Source organism: Lingula anatina, chromosome 1, assembly GCF_051362555.1.
Source record: "Lingula anatina isolate TDL-2025a chromosome 1, LinAna3.0, whole genome shotgun sequence".
In the NCBI taxonomy this organism is placed as follows: Eukaryota; Metazoa; Brachiopoda; class Lingulata; order Lingulida; family Lingulidae; genus Lingula; species Lingula anatina.
The window spans coordinates 18,461,824-18,485,330 of record NC_141767.1 but is presented as its reverse complement, the minus strand read 5'-3'; the positions used below and the strand labels follow the sequence as shown (position 1 = coordinate 18,485,330).

The following is a 23,507-nucleotide window of genomic DNA, read 5'->3' as shown; positions in this document are numbered from 1 at the left end:
CCGAAGACGTTCTGAACGTGCAGTTAATTGCAGCAAGTGGGCAGTTTCATGTAGATGAATATAACAGATTTTTAACTGCTCTTTTTATCGTAAAAGATGGTCAATTTTATACAAAAAAAGTAATACTCGTAGCAAGTTTAACCATTTAAGAGACCTCGTGTGGTCATTTTTTTTCAAAACGCCCTTGGATTCTTGTATGTGATTACCGTAACTCTAAAACATTTTGTTTTCCACAAACGAAATAGAATTGACCCCACCATTAAACTTTTATTTTCGGAAGATAGGGTAGGGCAGGATCTCAAATTTGTCCTATCCAAACTACACGTGTAACACTCCTCAACATTATATTTCGGCCAACCTGTGGTTGGAGTTAAATGTTCAGTCGTTAATCAGAAGAAAAGGCAGAAGTGAATTTGGACAAATTTATTCAAAATCCTGATTAAATAAATCTTAGTGATTAAACAGCTAGGACGATTTATGCATAGAGTTTGAGGTTTGATATTTCAAACGCATTAACGATATGTTTATGTATTGCATTTATAAACAATAGTTCAACACGTAAAACGACAAAAGCATATTCGTGTCTCTTTACTACTCCAAAAATGATAAGATTGGGGGATTAGCAGCTGAGTCTTTGACTGACGCAGGAGACGGTGCTTGCTGTAGTTCTTAATTGCCCCCCATATGAAACCGGTAGTTAAAAAAACTTTAATCATCAGGAAATAGTAAATACCCAGAGAAGGAACTATATCTCTGGCTGACAATAGCATCGTTATCGTTGTCTGCGTAGCTGACCAGTAGTTGCACCACTCCACCGGTACGGCAATGAAAGATCACGCTGTTTCCGCCGGAGTTGTGGTCGCCGTTGTTGATCACGGGAACGACCATCTTCGTATAGCCAAAGTAGACCAAGCTGACCTCAGTCCGCTTTTCAAAGTCCTTCGAGACGGATGAACTGACGAGATTGACCGTGAAAAAATACGTTCCACCCACTGGGCAAGAAAATACACCTGAAATGGATAGGGAAAATGATAATTAGCTGTTGGAGTGCCAAGTCCCTGAGAAATGTCATCCGTTTACTCTACGAGCACAAGGTAAAAGGCTAGTCGCTGAGAGTCTGACATTTATTTCTAATTTCCTCGGCAACCTACATTTGATTTGATAGTGTATCACAAAAATGCAAATGTTAGGTTTCATTTCAGGGTGTTCGTCCTCAAAAATTTCATATATAAAATGATGCCCCTGTTCCACACCGACCACAAATTGCACGAACCGCCAAGAATTGATAAATCCCATGGTTATTACTTTAATCGTGATAAATCCTTTAGGCTCTCAGCTCTTAAAATTCTTATTTATTCTCAGTCAATTATTGCAATTCTTGAGAGATCGTGAAATCGGCACAGAAGTTTCGAACCAGACTTCTATTTATCACCATTTGATGTTCATACTCCAGTTACAGATTCAGCATTATAGCTGCTTTCTGTTGAACATCCATTTTGGAAGCGAAGCTAAAGCAGTGAAAAGATTTCTACCAGAAACGTGCAAAATTCCACGATTTCTCCTGATTTCTAAAATTTATCAATTCCTGGCGGTTCGTGGAATTCGTAGTCGGTGTGGAATAGGGGCATAAAGAAATTTATGTCATCTCGTTGATTAACTAAATTAAACAACGATTTATGCACCATCGACACTGGTTCAAGTGTGTACATGCAGGATTTACGTGAATTTAGTTAATATTTCTGGGAATAACGGGGTTGAATATACCTAGTAAATCATAACGTGCATATGAATGATGGGGTTTCAAATCAAGCCGAGTTTCCAGTTTCACCTGGGTCCCGCTCTGGTCTTTTTTTTTTTTTTTTTGCTTTTTTAGCCCTTTTCAAAGTTGGGAAAGGTTCATGATTAGTGTCCATCGTAAACTGTTGTAGCCTGTTATGATTGATTTTAAAGTGGTTGTTGAAGAACAGGCGAAAAAACTAAATTTGGTAACACCTTTTGTTCTTAAGTAATGACGCAGTTATTACGTTGTCTGGAAGGTTATACAACAGGATTTTCAGAGAATTAGATTCTATTATTAAACACGTTCATGTAGTCATAATCCATTACTCATTTGTATCTGATTATAGTGATTTTGTAATTACTTGTTAAGCTATACCACTTTACACACGTTTTAAACCGATGTTAATGACAGCTACAGTAGAAACAGATCTAAAGACAAGCCTCTTAATACAATTAAAAGCAGAGGAAGAGACATATTTCACTATTCATTTGTATCTGGTAACAGTGATTCAGTAGGCCTAATTACGTGTCAAGGTATATCAACTTGGCACACGTTTTCCCGTAAATTTCATCTGTGGTATGAAACAGAATAATAATCCTTTTGTAATCACTCTTCGAAGCGACTTCGAAAGCGTTTATATTATTTTTGTGTCAACTTGTTCAGGGTACTTGGTCAGATTTTAGAAGTTCTTGGGGAATGCTTGACCTACAGATCCGATGTCAGTGGGATTTGAAAAGCAACCAACAATGGCTAGATTTACCACGTCAAAGCTCGTTTTCCACTCATTTTCCAATCATTAACTGTTAACACCGTCTGTACAGGAAAACCGGCACACTTGACTCGTTCTTTGTGAACGTACCCGTATAGTGTTGCCTTGGTAAAAGAGTGCATATGTTTCCTATCTTGATTCCAAGTATATTGCCGGAACCACGCAAAAACCCTTTAATTTCGCTAAATTAATACTGATACTGGCGTCATATCGGTTATCACATCATAATTTCTACACAGGAAAAGGCCTGCTGTAACCCAGTCGACCATTTATGATCATTAAGGGCAGAATGACTTCTCGGAGAGAAGTTAAGAACAAAAAGTGTCACGTGGGTGAAAAATTGTCCTGTCGTCTTCGGTCATCACAATAATTTCTACACAGGAAAAGACCTGCTGTAATCCAGTCGACCATTTGTGATCATTTACAGAATGACTTCCCGAAGAGAAGTTAAGAACAGAAAGTGTTGCGTGGGCGGAAAGTTGTCGTGTCGTCTTCGGTCATCACATCATAATTTCTACACAGGAAAAGGCTGCTGTAATCCAGTCGACCATTTGTGATCATTAATAGAATGACTTCTTGGAGAGAAGTTAAGAACTAAAAGTGTTACGTGAATGAAAAGGTGTCATGTCGTCTTCGGGGACGTACCGAGACATCTTGGATACGCAGTCAAGACCTACTGAGCTACGGATGAAGAACTAATGTACAGCTTGAGATTTGGTATAATGGCACATTCTACCTATACGATTATTTTTGCAACTGAAACAATGCTTTGCAGCTGTTTTTTTTTTTTTTTTTTTTTTTTTTTTTAAATTAGATAGCCACATCAATAAGCCCCGAACATTAATGCCAAAGACCTTGTTAACTGGTCGGTAACCGAAGCTGGTTATTACAAGCTGCTCACCTAATACAAAATTTTAAAGCCTAGGTCCCAACCGAACGTACGGGCTGCTACGTGTGGTCTACGGCCAAAATAATGGGGCAAAAGTGGGAGTTCGTGCCTGAGCAGCACGTCCATCGTGCGACTTTTGGAGGACGTAGAAACTTATCACCAATTACTTACCGGACGCAAGGAACCTAAAAACCGTGTGTCCAAAACGTAGTTGGGCCCTAGGCTTTACACGTGTACATCTGCACTTATTTACACCTGTTCCAAAAGAGCATACTGGTGAGTTGCTTAAAATGTTAATATTAAAATGATGAAAACGTCCCACTGTTTTTTTTAACATAAGACTACATGTAGTACGATACCTTGGTAATTTTTCTTTAAGGAATTTTAAAAAGTTTTTTTTTTTTACAATGCAGTGTGTCTCTCTGTGTTATGCCCCTATTTCACACAGACCACGAATCCCACGAATCGCCAGGAATTGACAAATTTCAGGATTCGTGGTTGAATCGTAATCAGGGCACAGCTTCCAGTTAATAAGTATTTAAGGACATACACATATCTGTTCCAAGTCAGATCAAGTAGAAACAGATAATTGTTGCATTAATTCTATTGTTGCATTAATGCTATTCAACGCTTCTTGGCCTATGGATATGATAAGAAGCTATCGTATGTTTTCAATGATCCCTGAAATATAATTGCCTCGGCTGCATAGCTCGGGTAATATCCCGTACCAATGAAAAACAGTCATGCCATGCACATGTTAATGCAAGGCATTGGCATATGATACAAGATTTGTTCAACTTTTGTATTTACATTGACTAAAGGTTTCCACTGGCCTGGCATGTAGACTCTACCCAGTAGGCCTACTATTAAACTGACTCAAGCAATATAGACACCGTTGTCTTTGAACCTAAGGATGGTTTTCGAAACTTAATTCTTTTTTTTTAAGCTATGACCTATATATCACATAAACGTGAATAAAGGCATTTGAGACGAAGTACTTGCTCAATTCTTCAGGAAACATTTTGAAATGAGGAAAAAAGGCTCACTGCACAAACTCATTTGCATGCAAACATTATTTGAATCACATGCATATATAGATATAATAAACCAGTGATATGAGCATTTTAGTACATTCGAGTACATGTGAGCGTACATGTGTGGAAGCGGGTGGTCCCGGTGATTTGTATAAAATTCTTTGTCCTTTTCTTGCAGATTTATACAAATTCTTATGGCCAAATATTCTATACACTCTGGCCTTCTATCACGAGCGTCACTTTTAGCTACATGTACACGTAACATTGGTCGGAAGACTGCGCGTTACATATACATACGCTGTAGCGGAGGAGTAGAAAAATCGAAGGCTCATTAGGTTTACGAAGGATCATATGAATTTAAGCTAATCACTTCCTTTAAGAAAAGTATTGTTGCTAATTAAGGTGTGAGTGAAAATGAAAACTTTGGTGTGATATCCGCAACCCATACAGTAGCTTCACACCTTCGACAATTTATTTTTCAGACGAAAGGAAGAATTAATAAAACAAGCAGAATTTGACAAGACTGGATGTTGTACGTGTAACATTGGTCGGACTCGGAAGAATGCGCATTACATATACATACGCCGTAGCGGAAGAGTGGAAAAATCGAAAGCTCATTAGGTTAACGAAGGATCATATGAATTTAAGCTAATCACTTCCTTTAAGAAAAGTATTGTTGCTAATTAAGGTGTGAGTGAAAATGAAAACTTTGGTGTGAGATCCGCAACCCATACAGTAGCTTCACACCTTCGACAATTTATTTTTCAGACGAGAGGAAGAATTAATAAAACAAGCAGAATTTGACAAGACTTGATGTTATGTAAATCACCCACCTGTGTATGCATGGAAACCGTTGCCAACATTCGTCACCACTTCCTCAAATATGATGCCTTGTCCAATTCCCAGATTTTTGTAGTCATGCCGGAGCTTTGCAGAGAATGCGACTTTAGTGAGAGTGCGATTCCGACCTCTGCGTGCTTGCCCGACCACAAACGCTAAAGATGGAAAATGTTTGTTAGATTCCAACATATTGAAACTGAATCCATAAAAAAGAAAAAAAATCAGAATATGAAGTGCTTTCAAATGTCATGAGACTAGTGACGTGTAAGATGACATATTTTTTATAAACGAGCATATTGATACCATATCACGCACATCTTTTTATAGAACCTGTTTTTTTTTCGTTCTCATTGGTTCATTTCTATTTCTCTAATCCATACATTTTCTTTTCTTTTTTCTCTTTTCTTTCCTGCATTCTCCCTGTTGTTGGAAGGATACGCCCTTGTTTAATAGTGAAATCGTGAAATTTTCAAATGAAAATTTTGATTGTTTTAAAAATATGTCTGTATTTTACCGATTTAAGATGTACATTATCAAAATGTGATTGGATATTAAAAGGAACTGCCAGCCAGAACATTCAGCGTGCGTTTAAAACTAAGCATGGGATCCAGAATGTACATATAAATCCATTGTGTTAAATGATCTAGACTATTCTTTTATTGCTTCGAGAGAGAGTGCATGTGAAAAGACTAGTAATATTCCAATTTTGAACTCCCACTTTTTTCTATTCATATATACTGTATTAATGTCTAAAGACACGTTAAATCCTTTTTAAGACATGTAATTACAGCTCTGTTTTAAGAAATGCAGTTTTGCGCGCCGTTAAAATATAAAGAATGCATGTTGTAGTACAATTTCCTTGCCTTCAGCCCAATATAGAAAAAGTAAGATTCAAAAACATATTCTTAGTAGAGCAATTTTGAGTATGGAAGTCTAGCTAGCGAGCGAACGAATGAGAGTCAAGTTTCGTAAGTAATATAAAATTATGAGAAAGAATTCTCGCCAAAATCCCAAGTATACTTTTATTCAGAATAAAATAAAGGAGATATAATTATTCAGAGAGAGAGAGAGAGAGAGAGAGAGAGAGAGAGAGAGTACAAGATATAAGAATAAGTTGAAGCACAATTACTGGTATATTAACAATAAAAAGATGGATAAAAGAGGAATAAAGACACGTTCAGAGAGTCAGCTCATAAAGGAAATTTACAGGATGGATGTCTACACATTGCAAATTAAAAGTAGCTGCCATGCCGGACTGTCCTTTATCTGTTATTTTGGAAATATTCAGCTGTGAATATGGACAGCAAAATGAAAAAAGACTATCTTAAATTAGTATTCATTTGTCTTTCATTGACATCACAAACGAGCATACAGAAGCGGACATTATCACACAGCATTTGATTGATGACATAAGTTGACGAAAGTGAAAACTATCCTACGGCCATGGAAAGGATAGCGAGTATGAAAATTTAACTGTTTAAAAAATGTATACTTAACTATACTGAACTGTATATATCATAAGGAATAGATAAAGCAAGCATTTTTAGACGTTAGCCATAACACACATTACGGCTTTTGTGCCTGTTGAGAAGAAATAAAATAAACAACTCTGACTTAGCGTTATTTTGACGATCATGAGTGTTCATCCTTTTTTAGGTTCGATGACGTTAGCGGGAGGCGTAGGGGTGCGTGCGACCTGGTAGTTATGACTTTAAGCACACTATGTCACCCATTAAGCCATGTGCGCAGGCAAAAATGGCAGTAGGCCTATATAAGGAAAGATAACAATGGGACTATCAGATCAACAACACCTGAAGGAGAAAAAAACTCCAGTATTTGGATATCTCCGTATATCGAAGATACAGTAGTCCTGAATCGCTGGTGAACTTTGTACGAAAACTTATTAGCAGGAAAAATAGACAATAGACATGCGGTGCTGTTGTGGGCATTCGATAGATGAAGAAAGTTCGGAGCGACCAAAATATGAATTCAGCCCATTTCTGATCAACGCTTCTCTCATTTGTTTTGCTCTTGGAACGCTCTGTACATTGGCAGGAGTTGGTATAATACTGATCTCTGTACCAGGGACCGCTCTCGGACCTATTATTTTTTGTGGTGCCTTATTCTTATACCTTACTGGGATAATGATGTGTATTCGAGGAGGGGCTTGCAGTTACTGCTTGAAAAGTAAGCCTAATGATTATAACAGCGACAGTGACGAGACTAGTATGGCAAATAGCGACGAAGAGAGCGCTAATGAACATTCTGTATATGTGAGGAGCGGTGTCTCGAATCCATCCTTTGTAGCGATAGATACTACTTCCGATGGCGGTCTAGTATTCTGCCAGTCGGATCTCCAACAAAGAATCTTCATTCTTTTCAACGGAAATGGCATTGGTAATGTTTATACCACGAGAGACCTCAGCCTAGACTTTAACACTGCTGTTAAGACTGGAAAAACACCCGAGTACAATCGGCAGTCTTCTTTACAATCGGTGGTCTCTCTGTACGGAACAACAGAAAATGACATTCCACCAAAGTATGAGGAAACTGTGTGTCAAACAGATGTAAAAACAAGCAAGGGCTGTGATGCACATGCGATTACAACGTAAATAACTCGGGTCTAGTGAAAGTGTATTGGGCCTTTCCTTTTATTTGCCAAAAGTTGCCGAGATATCAACTAACTACATCGACATTTATGAAAATTATGTAAGGAATTATATATTCTGGCATAGGGCCTACATGTACCGTGTGAAGGGTACTTAATACTGTTATTGGTCCGGACATAAGAGGGACATAATTTTTTTCTCATTCAGCCTTTCATACATTCATTCAGAGGCACAGAAAAAAATGACAGCATTATTTCTTGAAATGTTATTTTCATCCAGAACTGCAAGTCATGATGGGTGCCTCGGTTGTTTACATTTGTTTTTCCATTTATCTAAGAGGAGACATTAGGAGGTCTTTATCCAGTCATGGTTCGGTGCGGCTCATTTGGGTAATGGCCCTTTCGCTGCACCTTTGGTGCAGATACGATCGAAGCAAGCGTTACTTGTCCCTCCTTTGAGTGCAAGACCAGCCCTTTAATGGGGAGTTAATGTCTAGTGCTGGTGACTTGACAAAATGTATTGCCTGATGAGGTGAAAACGTATGTGTGCACCTGTACTGTAGACAACCAAAAATAATAGACAACCAAAGACCTAAATTTCATGATAACTTCTACCTTTATTTGCAGTTAATATGTACAAGAAATTGGGATTACGTATCTTTCAGTTTTTTTTTCTACTTTTTTACATACCGTGTTGTTTGTTTCTGTATGAATGCACGTATAAATCTAAACACAAGCATATATATTTTTGTTCGTTGGGTTGTTTAACGCGATTTAAAGCATGGCTACTTTCCGACTGAGACGACTGAATCTTGCATGTTAACGATGTTAAGGAGCCTGGATTCTAACTTAATGATCCAAGTAGAAACGACCACAAAGCAAACCACAGAATATGTTAGCAGAGGAATTTTCCGTCCTGAAAAATCGATTATCTCATGAAATTATCCCCCGAGTTTATTCATATTTATTTACTTATTTAAGACCCAGCCTCCCCTTACCATATTCAGTAAAAATAAAGAATTTTCGATAATGATAACAGGCAATGATTCATCGTATTGATTAAGAATAAGGATACATATCTCTCTAAGGTGAGACCAAATCGACCAAATCACGTTACAGTATGGTTCATTACTCCCGCTGACTACTACTTAATGTCTTACAGCACGCAAATTGGGCAGGATGTTAACCCAGATTTTTCAAATGTATCTTCCATCATTTAAGCGTTGACCCGACGGTAGGCCATTCCTTATGACGTTTGTCTCGAAAAAAGACAAATACAGATGACTATTTCCTGAGAGGCATCTGGCTCTATGAATAACATTTAGCGTTAATGATTGGTTTATTATTCTTTTAAGATGAAGTTCTTCTTGGCTTAACTTGACCTTATCACTTTCTTTTGTGTTAAGAGGACGCTAATCATGGAGAAAATGAAAGAGCCAAATAAGGGGAATTAACGATAATGCAATTCCATAACGATTTTAAGGGTGTGGACCCAAATAATGAGCCCCATTAGAACGTGAAGACGGCCCTTTCAGGTAACCTCTTGCTTACACCATATTAAGACGTCCATTATTTAAATTGATCTTACCTAAACTCAACAACAGAATCGCCAACGGAGCAACCTTCTTCAAGTTGATCCTGATGGTAGCCATGTCCACAATGTAGCGTGCAAATAGTTTAGACTTAACTCTTAGAAAAACCTCCTCTCAGGCTCCACGGTTGGCGAATCCGCACATGTTTTCAATTTACACGCAAGCACATATCTAACAGAAAAGATGTGTTTTCTCAACATCGGGGGTTATTTATAAGCCTTAACAGAGTTCCTACATTAATTAACAGACATAACAGATATAATGCTGCCTAAGAGAAGCTTAAATAATATTTTGATAGACTGTTTCTGACAGTTAGCAATTCTAGCTAGATGCCAAAGGAGAAGTACTTGTTTGCTGAAAAAATGGGCAACACATGAAACTGGGACTTAAAACTGAAAATACAAGCTAGTAATTTTTCACATAGACAAGGATGTTTTTTTGGTTATTATTTGTCTATTGCCAACCCTTTTGATTAGATACTGTGAAAAAGGATACGACACAAAAAAAATCAATATTTATTTTATAATGTTTTTATTTCTTTATTGATACAAGCACAACGGCTATGATATAACAATGTAATATATATATATATATATATATATATATATATATATATATATATATATATATATATATATATGGGTGCACAATTATAATTATTAACAGAATAAAAGGAAATGTTTCACAGACATGTTTTAACAATATGTAGTTACAGCATATTCTATAGCCCTTTCATATTCGTTTGAGCATGTTGACCTTGTGATAACTCTAGTTATTCTGATCATTCTTGTCCGTTTTTCGTGATGGAATTTGCAACTCCTCTTAAAAAGTCTTCATCATTTGTGCCCATAAGGAGACTAAACTTTTTGTGGGGCTATTAAAATTAATATATTTTTCGGAAGGATGGATTGAATTTCTTTTCTCAAGCCAGGACAGTGGACATTTTTGTACATCTTCTACACTCTGGCTGTATACCTTGCAATTCCATTTTCATGCAGGTTGTAATGCAACCGGCATATTGTATCATCTCTCGTAATCTCTTTGTTGTGTGCCCTATATGGATTTTTTCAAAGTTTTGCACTTTCCACTGAAAAAGAGTTGTTTAGCTACTCCCATAAGAGACCAGGGTTGAAGAAATAAGAAAAAACAATTTGAGGAAGGGGGGGGGGGGTACGCACTTGTGTTCGCATGCACGTCTTTCGATGCCCGTTCCATTTTCTCCAAGTTGTATTGTGTATTTGTGTATGTATGCCTGGGTGTACGCAAGTGTAGTGAATGTATAAGCCATACAAGCATTTCTGTTTGTACTAATGCCCAGGGGCTATCTATCCGTTCGATCCATCCAATTTGGATGGAAATATTTAAAGCAAAATTTCTCAGGTCTTGTGCTAGGGTACATGTATAGGATGAATGGGGCAAGAAAACAAATGGTTTACTTAGAAAATATTGATATAAAATATGGTTGCCATCACATCAGCCTGTTCTCTTCATTACCTCTGCATGGTTTGGTGCAGCTTGCCTATTTCGGGCATACGTGTTGGCCGCACGTCAGGTTATATTTACAGCAACTGGTACTGAGAGTTATGTTAAGGAATTTGTTTCATTAAGTGTGAGATAGCCTATAACCTAGATTTTTTAAGTTGAAATTACTTTGTCCGTCGTTACACGTGCTGTTTCAATCAGATGGAGACTGAAAAGAAATATACCTTGATTATTGCTTCAAGAGCCGTGAACAAAACTTGACGGAAAGTAAAAGTGTAAATAAAGTTTGTGACATTTTGAGTCCTAGAGAATCTGAAAAGGAAGCTAGATTAAATTCGAAATTTAATTTTCGATGAAAAAAAGCATAATTAGGTTTACACGTTGCTTCATAATGCAGGGTGATGGGGGTGAGTGCTCGAGGGTTTATGCGCATCCGTCATAGAATTAAGGAGGCTATTTAAGCTAAATGTTTCAAATTAATTTTATCTTATGCTCCATCTTTGAATGATATCTTAGGGCCTTGGTTGAAGCTCGTTTATTGAGTAGATAACAAACTGAATTATTACAGAGAAAACCTTTTTGTTTTAAATTTTTTTTTAATTTTTGAATTGCTTAACAGAGGGAAAAACGAGCGACATTTTAGAGTGAAACTACATGGGATCATATTAATCAATATACTCATAACCTGATCAGAACATGTTGACAAGATTACCAGGCCATATTATTAATTATGATGATAATGTCAATTCGTACATGTATATTTGTTACTAAAGACCACGACCTAACATGACAGTATATGTCAAAATTTAATGAGGAAAGAAAGAATTCCATGCCATTAATCAAAACGCATAATAGGCTCTTACTGATTTTGCAAGAACGAGAGACATTTTATACAATTAGAATGCAGTCCATCAAATTTGAGAAAAAAAAACTGTTGAGTATATGTTGTCCACTTACAAAACAAAACCAAAGAAAAGAACCTCCTCCTTTGGTCGAGTCAATTATCAGGTTTTATGGATCCTTAGCAGCGTCCTTTTTGGCTGTTTACTGATGATCTGTCCAGAAAATTTCAAGCCCAAGACTTTAAAATAACCTTAATTTTACAGGGTAAAGATTTTTCTATGATAGGTTACCCATTGCTAGGGTCACAGATTGATTTTTCACTAGATATTCACAGTTATATCTGAGATTAATTTTGTGCACTTTTCTGTACTGTGAGCACAGCAGAGAATTGTGCCATAAAATATCTAGAGGCAGACATACACTGGTGTAGGCTATGGGAATATTTAGTGAAAATCAATCGGTGGCCCCGGTAGAGGGTAGGTTGAGGTCAAGTGAAGTTACATCCATTTCCTATCTTTTTCATGGTGGTGACAGTTTCGCTTATGTTTAAACAAGTACACGTGTGTGTGTGTGTGTGTGTGTGTGTGTGTGTGTGTGTGTGTGAGAGAGAGAGAGAGAGAGAGGGAGAGAGAGAGAGAGAGAGTTCAGCCATGCCATGTTAAATATCACTAACCATATAGGCCAACATGTATACCTTGTAAAGCATGAACATGTGTTGAATGATTAGCTTTACAGTTCACATTTCCTTTTATCCAATCACGAGATAGCACCAGCCTTTAACGGTCTTTTGGTCTTATAAAATAGATATTGTTTTGAAAGAATTTAATTCGTATCAAGTATCAACATTAGCAAACTTTTGTAACACACGACATCAAACAGGGAGATAAACGATATTTTATTTTAAGAAACATTTCAATTCATCAAGCTGTAAACGAGGGTATAAAAGCTAAATACCATATTGAATAAATTAGTTATTCAAAATGAAAAAGTAATATTTCCTTTCTGCTAGGAAGGCCAGAAACATCAATTCAAAAACGGTCGAATCTCTAATTGGCTTCTACAGATTTAAAACTTCTCCCCCTTTAGCGTTCAACCCTCCAAATTCGAACCCCTAGACGGGTTTTACCATCGCAATCCATAAAAACGATCCCTTTTCGGTTGATATACGATGCTCTCAAACTGTGACACTGTTTTTATCATAATATTCTGTCAGATTATAGTCTGATATTTCATATAGACAAGTTTACCTGGCAATAGGGCCTACAGATGCAATCTTCATATAATGATTATTTTTTATGTCAGACCTAAACCGAGATAACATAACCAAGAGGGTGAAATCCCAAATGGAAACTACGTTGAGCTCGTTGATAATTCTTGCATTTTGTCTCTTTTACACGCAGTACACTTAAAATAATGTGTGGACCGGGTAACTAACTTGACTTTCTTCTTCCCAAATGTGCTCATGATTTATAACTCAGGTGGTGAGCTTACCCATGCACCAATTTGGTGAGCCTTACGATGCACACTAAAATCGGCTGCATTGAGGCATAAGTAAGATTAGCACCTGTGTTATATTGCATGGGCAAATTTATAAAAAATATGTGTTTTAATAAGCAAAGAAAAAGGCTGGACATGTTCATATTGCAAAAAAAAGTGTTGTCACCTCATTGTTATTTGTTATCATCATCAGGAAATGATGGTGCCTCATTGTGGAAATGTCCATATTTTACATAATCTCCTACCACCCACCCACTCCATCAGTTTCCAAGCCACGGGCCTCTAGGAGCAGCGAAACGACTTTCACCATCTGCTTCAAACAGCCTCAATCATTAAGGCCTTCATGTGAGGCATATGTTGTTTTTAGTCTTGCACGTAAACACGCTATCAAACCACAATACTGCTCCAGGCAAAGCAGCAAATTCTCTTTTCTTTCTGCCTTTTTTTTAAACATCGGCCTCGAACCGAACTGCGACTGCGTGGACCAGAATCTCCATCTCCAGGTCAACAAGTTAATGTACATGTAGATCAGTTTTCGTATGTACACGGACAAGTAGGGCCTTTGTGAATTAACTTACAGTGTAGCAGTGGCGGGTTTAGGGGGGTCAGGGGGGTCCTGACCCCACGCCAAGATGGGGGAGAGGGTCGGCTTCGCATCTGCGGACCCCCCTTCAAATAACCCTAGATCCGCCCCTGATTTAGGGTGTGGTAACCTTTTTGAAGGTTGGAAATGAGGTTTCCTATTGACTCCTCGCTCTCCACCACCACATATTATATAGGCTACCAGGTATCAAGTTCAGAGTATTATTTGACTGGTACGAGATATTGAAGTTCACTTCTGCATGCATTTTCCAGCTAATTCTGTACACATGTGAGTTATGTTAAGAATAGCAGATAAACTATCAAAATCCTTCATTGTAAAACTAGATAAGTGTTAAGGGGACGTGTAGCATACGATGTAGTGTCCACCCTCCGTTAGATTCACACAGGAGAGGGCTAGCGTGACATACGAGTAAGTGGGTCAAAATAGGTTGGGGCTTACCCGAACATGGAAAAAGAACATTAAACCAAAAAATCAAGGGAAAAAATTAAGAAAGAACATTAAACCAAACAAATCAAAGGAAAAGGGACATCGCAGGGGACTCTTTCCTTCAATACCTACCCAGAGATAGTTTGTTACAGCGGCGATTACGTTTTATTTGGTTTTAGGGGCGTTTTTTTTTTTTTTTTTTGGGGGGGGGGGTGAGATACACTCGTGACGCTCTTTGTCTTCTGGCATATATCGCTCGGGTCACAGTGTATCATCTCATACTTAAACTGATTTTACCATGGCACACACACACACAGAGAGAGAAAGAGAGAGAGAGAGAGAGAGAGAGAGAGATAAAAAGAATGCGTTATATGTTGCTGTGGCTTTCTGTGCACTTTCAAGCGCAACAGTAACAATACGAAAATCCTGTTAGTGTGCTATTCCTGGTCTCTCCCATCTCGACATGTTTTGGAATTTAAAATAAACATAAGACACCCACTGGCTACATTGATTCCGCTTTATGCACTTAAAACTAAAAAAAATACTTTTAGTGAGCGATTTGTTATGTTAACTGAAGCAAATGAAAATGGGTACTGTTTGTAGTGTGACATCCCATGCTTCTGCTAGCGCTAAAACGAGCCTCGGGTATATATATATATATATATATATATATATATATATATATATATATATATATATATATATATATATATATTGCTAAGTTTTCACCAAGAAGCTAGTCTATGGATTTATCTATATCATAATATTCTATATTCCTCTACAAAAAAGTATCAACCTTACTGCAATGTGCAAAACTATAAAGAAAAAGGCAGGAAAGCTGTCAAATATACAGTCAAAAAGCAAAAATAACAATGTTACTTTGTCAATTTTGATGAAATAATACATGGGTATGGTTAACAGCAAAATCAGCACCAAATTTTAATTATGCACAACAAGTAACACAAATGTTAAGAATATGTGACTAGCATGGGACTTCAGGTCCATTAGAGTTCAAATTCACACTTTGAAAATGCCAGAATGAGAAAAATGCACATTACACACACAAAAATGCATAACTTCAGCAATCACACAATTTAAGTACACAGTACAAAAAATTTACTGTCTTTCTAATGAACTTTAAAAATAAACATAAATTGCACTGTGTCTTTCTTTCTTTGGAAATAGGAAGCATGACTGTCATTAATAACCTCCTCTTCTCACATACTCTTTTGATCCTGGTGAAGGTGAATTTTTTTGCTGTGGTACGTGTATATTTTAAACATGAATACTAAAAACAATGTATCAAAAATACATAAGAAGGATAAATTAGAAGGTAGTAAATACACTGACCCAACATATTTTGTTATGTACACTTGGGTACGTACGGATAAAATTTAGTCCCAAAATATTACACGTCCCTATACTCCCGTTACCGATAGATACATAAAGGAAAAACTGAAAAAACGTCTTTTTAGATTTAAATACCGATAGATCCGATTTTTTACTGCTGTCCTATATATTTGCGTTCCTATAGATACGACGTCCTCAAAAACCCACGTCCTTTAAATCCGCATACCTATAGATCCACGTATTTTGAGATCCAAATACCGATAGATCCATTACAGGTATGCTTTTGCTCAAAATGGTTGGTATACTACTCAGTACATAAAATGCACTTCTTTAAAACGACAGTACAAATATTAATCCTTTCAGCAATATATTATTTTTCTAGATCGTTTTCACACAATACTCAGTGAAAGAACATAAAAAGAACGAAAACGTGTTCTATATTTCACAACGCTTTCTCTTCTAGCGTCAGAACACTGTTTAAAGCGTTCTCAAAATGTAACATTCAAACAGGTAAAAAGTGTTCTGAATTTACATGTAAATGTGTTCTAAACAAAACAAAACAAAACAAAAAAAAAAAAAAAAAGAACATAAAAATGTGTTCTATATTTCACAACGCTCAGTGTTCTGGCGCCAGAACACTGTTTAAAGCGTTCTCAAAATGTAACATTTGCACACTTAAAATGTGTTCTGTTTCATGTTTACGACGCGTTCCCGAACTTTAGAGTGTGATAGACGTGTAGACGCGAACGTACATGTATGTCTTGTTTGAACACCTAATAAATATATAAATAAATAAATGAATAAATAAATAATAAATATCAGGTTGTAATTAAGTCAGATCACTAAGTGGATCAGTATTCGCAGCCAGACTATCACTCGAAAGCCTCATACCTGTATCACAAGTTGATATCGACCTTTTAGCCGATTACGATGTCAGATACAGTGTAGATGGATCTAGCGGTACCTGGATCTAAAGATACGTGGGTTTATAGGAATCTGTTGGTGGATCTATCGGAACGTGAATTTAACGAGACGTAAATCTATTGAGACGTGTATGTATAGAGACGTATCTATCGGGACGAATATTTTATTGGGACGTTTATCTATATGGCGGACCCCGTACACTTAACTGTCATTTGTATAGTCCCAGTTCAAGTGGATTTTCAAAATGTAGACATTCAGTATGGATTATTTGAGGTAATTGTAATACTTAAATTAGGTGTATCCGACTAACACTTTTTAGCGTCTGTTATAGGTGAAATAAGTTTATAGAGTCTTGATAATAAATATTGAAAGTGAAGGGAATGATGCATTTGTCAACTGTCAGGAGTCTCCTAACCATCGTGGCTTAGACGTTAGCAGTGTAAGGTAACTAACGAAATTTTATATTAAAACATGCTTTAGAAGTCCGTGAGACATGGCACCAATAATAAAAGCTACAAATGTCTCTCTTCTAAAAAAAAGAAGATTTAGTCTGTGTGATTTTTTTTTTGTTTGTTTTTTTATTGCAATAGAAAAAAGTACATAATAAACGTTACAAGCACACAAATCTGTGTAGTTTTTGGTCACTGTTCAGAATCCCTGTTTGGACCCTTAACATAAAGGATAAAGGCACAAAATGAGCGATAGAACGTTATATAAAAAATTTTGCTTTAGATTATATTTATGATTTTTAATTACAATTTTAATAATTGAAGCCACTTTAAAGGCACAAAATGAGCAATACAAATTTATACAGACAAACTTGCTTTAGACTAATTAGAATATTTAATTATAATTATAGTGATTATGATCATAAGATTACAACCTATGAGTAATTCACTATTGGACCCTCTCGACAGACAGTTCAGAATATTCTTGTAAAGCGTAAGGCTAAGATCACTTAATATTGATGATGACTGCAGACAAGTTGGTAGTTATGAAATCAGTTTTTACAGTCTGTAAAGTTCGGGAATCGTTTTAGACCCTCATCTGCAAAGAATCACCGAAATGGTCTGAAATATTAGTATCACAGCAACCTTCACATCCTTTTGAGGAAGCACCCAGTTCGGCTGGCTTTATAACCACAAGGGCTATGAAATTCAGAATAACAAAATACACGTACTATTGCCATAATTCATGATAAATATGTTACGAACATTTAGGGGTACTTGACAGAGGTCATGTAAATAGTTTGGCGGCAGTAGGCTGTTTGAAGACGGCAGAGAAATACATGTAATATCTGAAATAAACTCTAGGTATGTATCTTGTCTCTCCTATTTATCGCTATTCTGTTGTACTGTAAAAAATAAATGTATACTCTGACAGAGACGTGCGCACAGTGTAGAAATAAGGTTAATCATGACCTAGATAAACCCAGATATATTACAGAATGAATGATTCTATACAATTATGTTTTCGTTGAATTTTGATTTAAAGTGTATTATAATTAGTGATGATATGAACTTAAGCTGACATGGCTGTGTTCAATAATAACTTAAATTTGGTGTTCCAGGGAACATCAGCCATCAGAAGTTGAACAGCGCGTTCGTCGTGCGGGTGGCGCAGCAGAAAACCAAGTAGGTAAACGAGTTTAATTTCATTTGCACTTACAGTGAGACATATAACGATATATATATATATATTTGCTTGAACATCATATTATATTCAAAAGATCTAAATCTAACGTTTTCAGTTTTTAGATTTAATTAAAAAATTGAAATAATCACTTTCATTTTTATTACAAGGATGTACCAAACTTTTTTCTTCTCTTTTTCAAAGCTTGTTATTAAAGCCCAAAACATGTTATAGAGAACAGAATTATTTGCTCCAGGGAAAATATTTGAGTAAATTACACCTTAAGACCCGACTGAGATGCAAGACCTACATAAATAAATCTGTCCTTAATCCAGTTGCTCCTATGTCTACTATTTGATACACAGTTTATTATATTAAAATACTTCAGCTTTCTTCATCCTATATATTTTTCAAATTTGTAAAAGTTCTCTTCAGCGTTTGATGTTTATTCCTTGATCATTGGGCAGTGGGATACTAAGGGGAGGTGTCAGGGGGGTCCTGACCGCCCCCCCCCCCACTTCGATTTCTGAAAAAAACACACACACTAATAGTCCCCCCTTGAAATTAGAATTTTGACTAGCTGAATCATTGTGATAAACCGTACTAAATGGCACCGTTCGCCCTCTAAAATTCCAAAATTTTCGGGGCCCTTTTGCGGGCCCAGAACCCCATGCCAAGGGGGGGGGGGAGGGTCGGCCTCGCATCCACGAACCCCCCCCCCTTTCAAATAATCCTGGATCCGCCCCTGTTGGGGGAGGGGGGATTGAAAGAATAAATCAATTTAGGTAAGAAAGCTGTTTATACTGTTTTATGTTCTCGAACTTAGGCCAGACTGGCATAAAGACCACACAACCTTAGTTCAAATGAGATCTGAAATGAATTGTTTTACTTCATTACACAAAATGCTAAAGTAACTTCGGCAAGTGATAATTGGTAGGTTCAAATGTTTTTCTTCCGTTGACCTATGTGATTAAACTAAAAAAAGTGATGAAACATTTTTCTATTCAATAATCAGCGCTCTGGTGTTAGATTGATCCAAATACTCCCTTTTGTAATCACTTTAATTAATTAATTAATTACTGAATATGCTTTTTTTTTTTTGCAGGAATGAAAAAGCGTCTAATCATCAATGCTGATGACTTTGGTTTCTGTGAGGAGAGGGACAAAGGCATTGTAGAATGTTACAAGATGGGCACGATTACTAGTGCAACCTTGATGGTCAATGGTCAATCTGCCCAACAAGCTGCTGAGATGGCCTCTGAGTACAATATACCTGTTGGTAAGTGTAAATGGAGGTAGAAAAATATAGATTTATTGAACCAACACCACAGAAAAGATTAGCAAAAAAATCAGAAGAAAACTGGTTCTGTCTTTTTTCAGCATTATTCTCCTTCCAAGTTAAAAATGATAATCATAATAATAATAGTGAAAAAGAGAAAACATAGCAAAGGATTCTGACAACTCATGTTGAAAAAATTATTCAAAATAGAAAGATTCTTGATTTTTGATCAACAACAAAACAAACAACAATAACAAAGAAGTTTTTTTCTCAAACATATATAAACCAGTTCTATGGAATGGTGTAGAATGTATGCACACACAATTTTTTTTTTTTTTGGGGGGGGGGGGGGGGGCTGGCTAGGGCCAAACAAAGAATATACAGCACCATTATTCATCAAGTTAAGATAAAATACTTCTCTTGTCTTTTTTCACCAGTCTTTGGAGGTACCTTTTAACAGTTTTAACATATTATTTTCCGCAGGTTTATACTTCAACATAACTAAGGGGCAGCCAGTTTGCCAGTCACTTCAGACCAGTGGCTGCACATTCACAGATGCAAATGGCACAATGTTAGGAAAGATGGGCTTCAGAGAAGCTTTAATAGCAAAGAAAGTGGATATGAAAGAGGTAAATGCATTTTTGTCTATTCAAGATGAATTGAAGTAAATTTTTTTGCCACAAAACCCAACCACATGCTCCCGTTTCGTTTCATAACTATTGGAATTATCAAAGAGCATCATTTTATATTTTCCCAAAAATGATACTTTTGATACAGATATTTTATGCTTTCTTTCTGGGCTATACATAACCCTCAGTCATTTTTGCAGGCAACAAATTTGAATAATTGTGCTATTGAGCATGCAGTAAAAATGTGTCATACATACTGTGTCATTTGGTACACTTTTAAGAATTGGAGGGACCCGGGTAGAAAAGGTCAAACTGACATAGAGAAATGTGAACAAGGTACAATTGTAAAACTCCTTATGGTTCATTGATTGATTAATTAATTAATTTAGTTTATCCCGTGGAATGTAGACTTTATTTGAGTCATATAGGAAACAAGTAGCAGTGGTTTATTTACATTACATGTAGTCCACGCTTGCTTCATATGGAACTTTAAATGATTCCTTATTGAATGGAAAAAAAAAACATGAATATAATGGCTGTTAATCTTCAGTTAAGTACTTATATTTGACATGTATATATCTTGTCTCACTTAATACAGATTTTCAAAATGTAAGCATTCAATTAATGTTATACATTCATTGTTAAATATGCTCATAACTGCAGCAAGGTAGAAATTTTGTGTTTTACATGGAAACATGAAAAAAAAAGAAGTGTTACAATTATAATTTAATTAAAATGGTCTTGTTTGATTGTAGGTGAAGTTAGAGTTGGAAAGTCAGCTCCAGAAGTTCCTGTCTTTGTGTGGTCATCTTCCACATCATGTAGATGGACATCAGCATGTCCACACCCTGGATGGTTAGTAGCATTTAGAAGTTGTTGATCAGTAATAGGGTTTCCACAGTTGCAACTTTTGAGGGGGCCGTAGCTGAAGGTTCAATAGTCCGAAGGTTCATTGGTCCGAATGTTCACTATAGAACCTTCGGACCAATGAACCCTTGATTAAAAAAACCGATAAAAATGTTACCAGTTTTCGGACCAATGAACCTTCGGACCAATGAACCTTCGGACTATCGAGACGCCCCCCTTTTGAGAGGCCTTGTCACACTTCCTTGAATAATGGCAAACTCTCTAAGATATTTACTCAATAGGACAATAATGCCATTTTTTTTAGTGCAGAATGGACCTTCAATAACAAGTCTATAAATAAACCCAGGTTACTTATTGCCTTACATATAGTTTTTTTTTAAATAAAATTATGATATAAAACTAGAAGATATATTTTTACCAAATAAGTTTTTTTATGTGTCTGTTGAATACATTGCAAATATAAGTGTTTGATTCAGGAGTGAGGGAAGTGTTTGCTGAAGTCCTATCCACTCACAATATTTCCTGCACCAGACTTCCAGTGGAGGATGTCAATGTACCCTGGCTTAATAGTGACCGGAAACAAATCTTCACTTCAGTTGTTAAAAGTGCTCTTGAAGCCAAGTATTTATTTCATCAGAATGGAATAAGGTGAAGATTCTCACGTGAAACACACAGCTCCTTATGTCTCCAAAACTAGCACATAGTTTCTATTGAATTTGAATAGGAAATCATACATTGAAAATCTTAATCTGACCTTGAATTTGACTTTTGACCTACTTTTTCACATGCACTTCACATATTATGTAGTCCCTATTTCTCCACAATATTAAAAGCTACCATTTAACATGACTGACTATAATCTGACAGATGGCACAATATCTGGTGGTGATATGGCTGCTCTGTTCCTCTGGTCTTAGTATTGGTTTTGCCTTTTGTGCATAATTAAAATTTGGTGTATTTTACTGTAAGGCATTATTGAATCAAAATCGACAAAATAATTACTTGCCCCTATTTCTCTGCAACTAAAACAGATAAATCCATAACTACATGTACCATTTAACTTAAATGAACATAATCTGACTGGTGGTATAATATCTGGTGGAGGTATTGCTGCCCTTTCCTCTAGTCTTAACATCTGTTTTACCTGTTGCATAATTAAAACTTGCAGTTAAGCATGATGTTATATTAAATCGAAGTTGACAATAACCCTATTTTGTGCTTCATTAGTTTCTGCTTTTTGTTTAAACATTTGACAGCCCTGCTGCCTTGTTTTCTTTTTTGCTTACCAACTATGGTACAGATATTAGAAAAGTTTTTTTTTTCTATGATAACTGAAAGAAGAAATTGGCCTGTTATTGTCCATTCCTCAAATTTAAAGTATTGCCCTTTTAACTACATTAAATTTGATTCATCTTAAAATTGTTGGTTTCATTTCTCAGGTCAACTGATCATTTCCTTGGCATGACCACCATTGGCTTTGATATGACAGAAGAACGAATCCAGAGTACACTGAAAGCATTTTTCTCACCAGATAATACCATAAATAAGGATAAATCTTCGGTGTCGTGTGAATGGATGGTCCACCCTGGGTTTATAAGATGGGACGGCAAAGGTGGCGCTGCGGCAATCCAACCAGATGGCAATCCAGCAGCGAGGCTTTATGAATGTAAAGCAGTAATAAATGAGAGCATGAGACAGTTCTATAAAGAGGAAGGTATAGAACTGATCTCATTTGAAGATTTGTGAGACAGGTGACATGAAGTTCAAACAATTACAATAACAGTTTTGAAATATAACAGGGAGCAAAAGAGAAAAAAACTGAATTGATCTTATCTAGTTTATATATTCACCAATACAGTGTAGTATAGAGTTAATGATAATTTTTATTCCATAAAATAGGGAACTTTTCAGTAAAACTCCTTTAGTATTATATTATGATATCCTTATCAGAATAATCAGATATACAGACAAAGTAAACATATTTATTTTTTTCATTTTATTATGATAGTGGCAAAGACAAACATCACTTGTCATTGCTATTTTAACGTAAAATCTACTCCAATATAAGTTTTCTGATACGTGTCAAAATGTTTCATTTCAAAATTATTTGAAACAGGATACTGAAACACACTGATACAGACATGTAATGATCACGTGCAGATACATGTAACAGAGATTGCTGAGCAGCTAATAAAGTCATGATTTCATTGAGTCAACAGGACCCTAATTTTACTAAAATCATTATTAGATTGACGCCTCAATGAAACGGTATACTTCCATATTCAGTTGACAAATTAAATTTTACCAACATTGAGTTTTTTTTTTTTCTTTTTTTTTTCTTTTTTTTTCTTTTTAAAATCATTACAAATTGCACAGTTTTGTCGGCATGCGGTTCACGTACATGTACATGTACATGTAGTTAGCTGGAGAACAGAGGTCAAGGTGGACAGACGTTCACTATT

General features: G+C 36.2%; 2 protein-coding genes and 1 long non-coding RNA gene across 5 annotated transcripts; 2 read left to right on the top strand and 1 right to left on the bottom strand.

The window, feature by feature from the left end:
* Window positions 1–408: 408 nt before the first annotated feature.
* On the bottom strand, window positions 409–9,803 carry LOC106154013 (complement C1q-like protein 4). The gene is made up of 3 exons (XM_013528218.2): window positions 9,509–9,803; window positions 5,306–5,467; window positions 409–1,010 (listed from the first exon to the last, which is right to left on the bottom strand). The coding sequence occupies exons 1-3, from the start codon at window positions 9,570–9,572 to the stop codon at window positions 709–711; spliced, it is 528 nt and encodes a 175-aa protein (XP_013383672.1). The 5' UTR covers window positions 9,573–9,803; the 3' UTR covers window positions 409–708.
* On the top strand, window positions 954–23,261 carry LOC106154008 (carbohydrate deacetylase). Of its 3 annotated transcripts, XM_086993936.1 has the most exons (7): window positions 954–1,094; window positions 18,209–18,276; window positions 19,376–19,549; window positions 20,033–20,178; window positions 20,934–21,033; window positions 21,522–21,693; window positions 22,485–23,261. In XM_086993936.1, exons 1-7 carry the CDS (start codon window positions 1,066–1,068, stop codon window positions 22,789–22,791), a joined length of 996 nt encoding a protein of 331 aa, XP_086850062.1. In that variant the 5' UTR covers window positions 954–1,065; the 3' UTR covers window positions 22,792–23,261. The 3 variants fall into 3 exon arrangements, with proteins under 3 accessions (XP_086850062.1, XP_086850072.1, XP_086850067.1); XM_086993946.1 differs by lacking the exon at window positions 21,522–21,693 and having other exon boundaries at window positions 22,485–22,673; XM_086993941.1 differs by lacking the exons at window positions 954–1,094; window positions 18,209–18,276 and adding an exon at window positions 17,467–17,951.
* On the top strand, window positions 2,436–8,661 carry LOC147764041 (uncharacterized). The gene is made up of 2 exons (XR_015330786.1): window positions 2,436–3,266; window positions 4,955–8,661. It is a non-coding gene; the product is annotated as an uncharacterized LOC147764041 (long non-coding RNA).
* Window positions 23,262–23,507: the final 246 nt, after the last annotated feature.

Bases quoted from the DNA above. Each gene is read 5' to 3' on its own strand.
- LOC106154008 (XM_086993936.1), top strand. From the start codon at position 1,066: ATGTCATCCGTTTACTCTACGAGCACAAG. The intron at 1,095-18,208 runs GTAAAAGGCTAG...TTGGTGTTCCAG, and splicing joins GTTTACTCTACGAGCACAAG to GGAACATCAGCCATCAGAAG. The intron at 18,277-19,375 runs GTAAACGAGTTT...TTTTTTTTGCAG, and splicing joins CGCAGCAGAAAACCAAGTAG to GAATGAAAAAGCGTCTAATC.
- LOC106154013 (XM_013528218.2), bottom strand. From the start codon at position 9,572: ATGGCTACCATCAGGATCAACTTGAAGAAGGTTGCTCCGTTGGCGATT. The intron at 5,468-9,508 runs GTAAGATCAATT...TTCCATCTTTAG, and splicing joins GATTCTGTTGTTGAGTTTAG to CGTTTGTGGTCGGGCAAGCA. The intron at 1,011-5,305 runs GTGGGTGATTTA...TATCCATTTCAG, and splicing joins CGGTTTCCATGCATACACAG to GTGTATTTTCTTGCCCAGTG.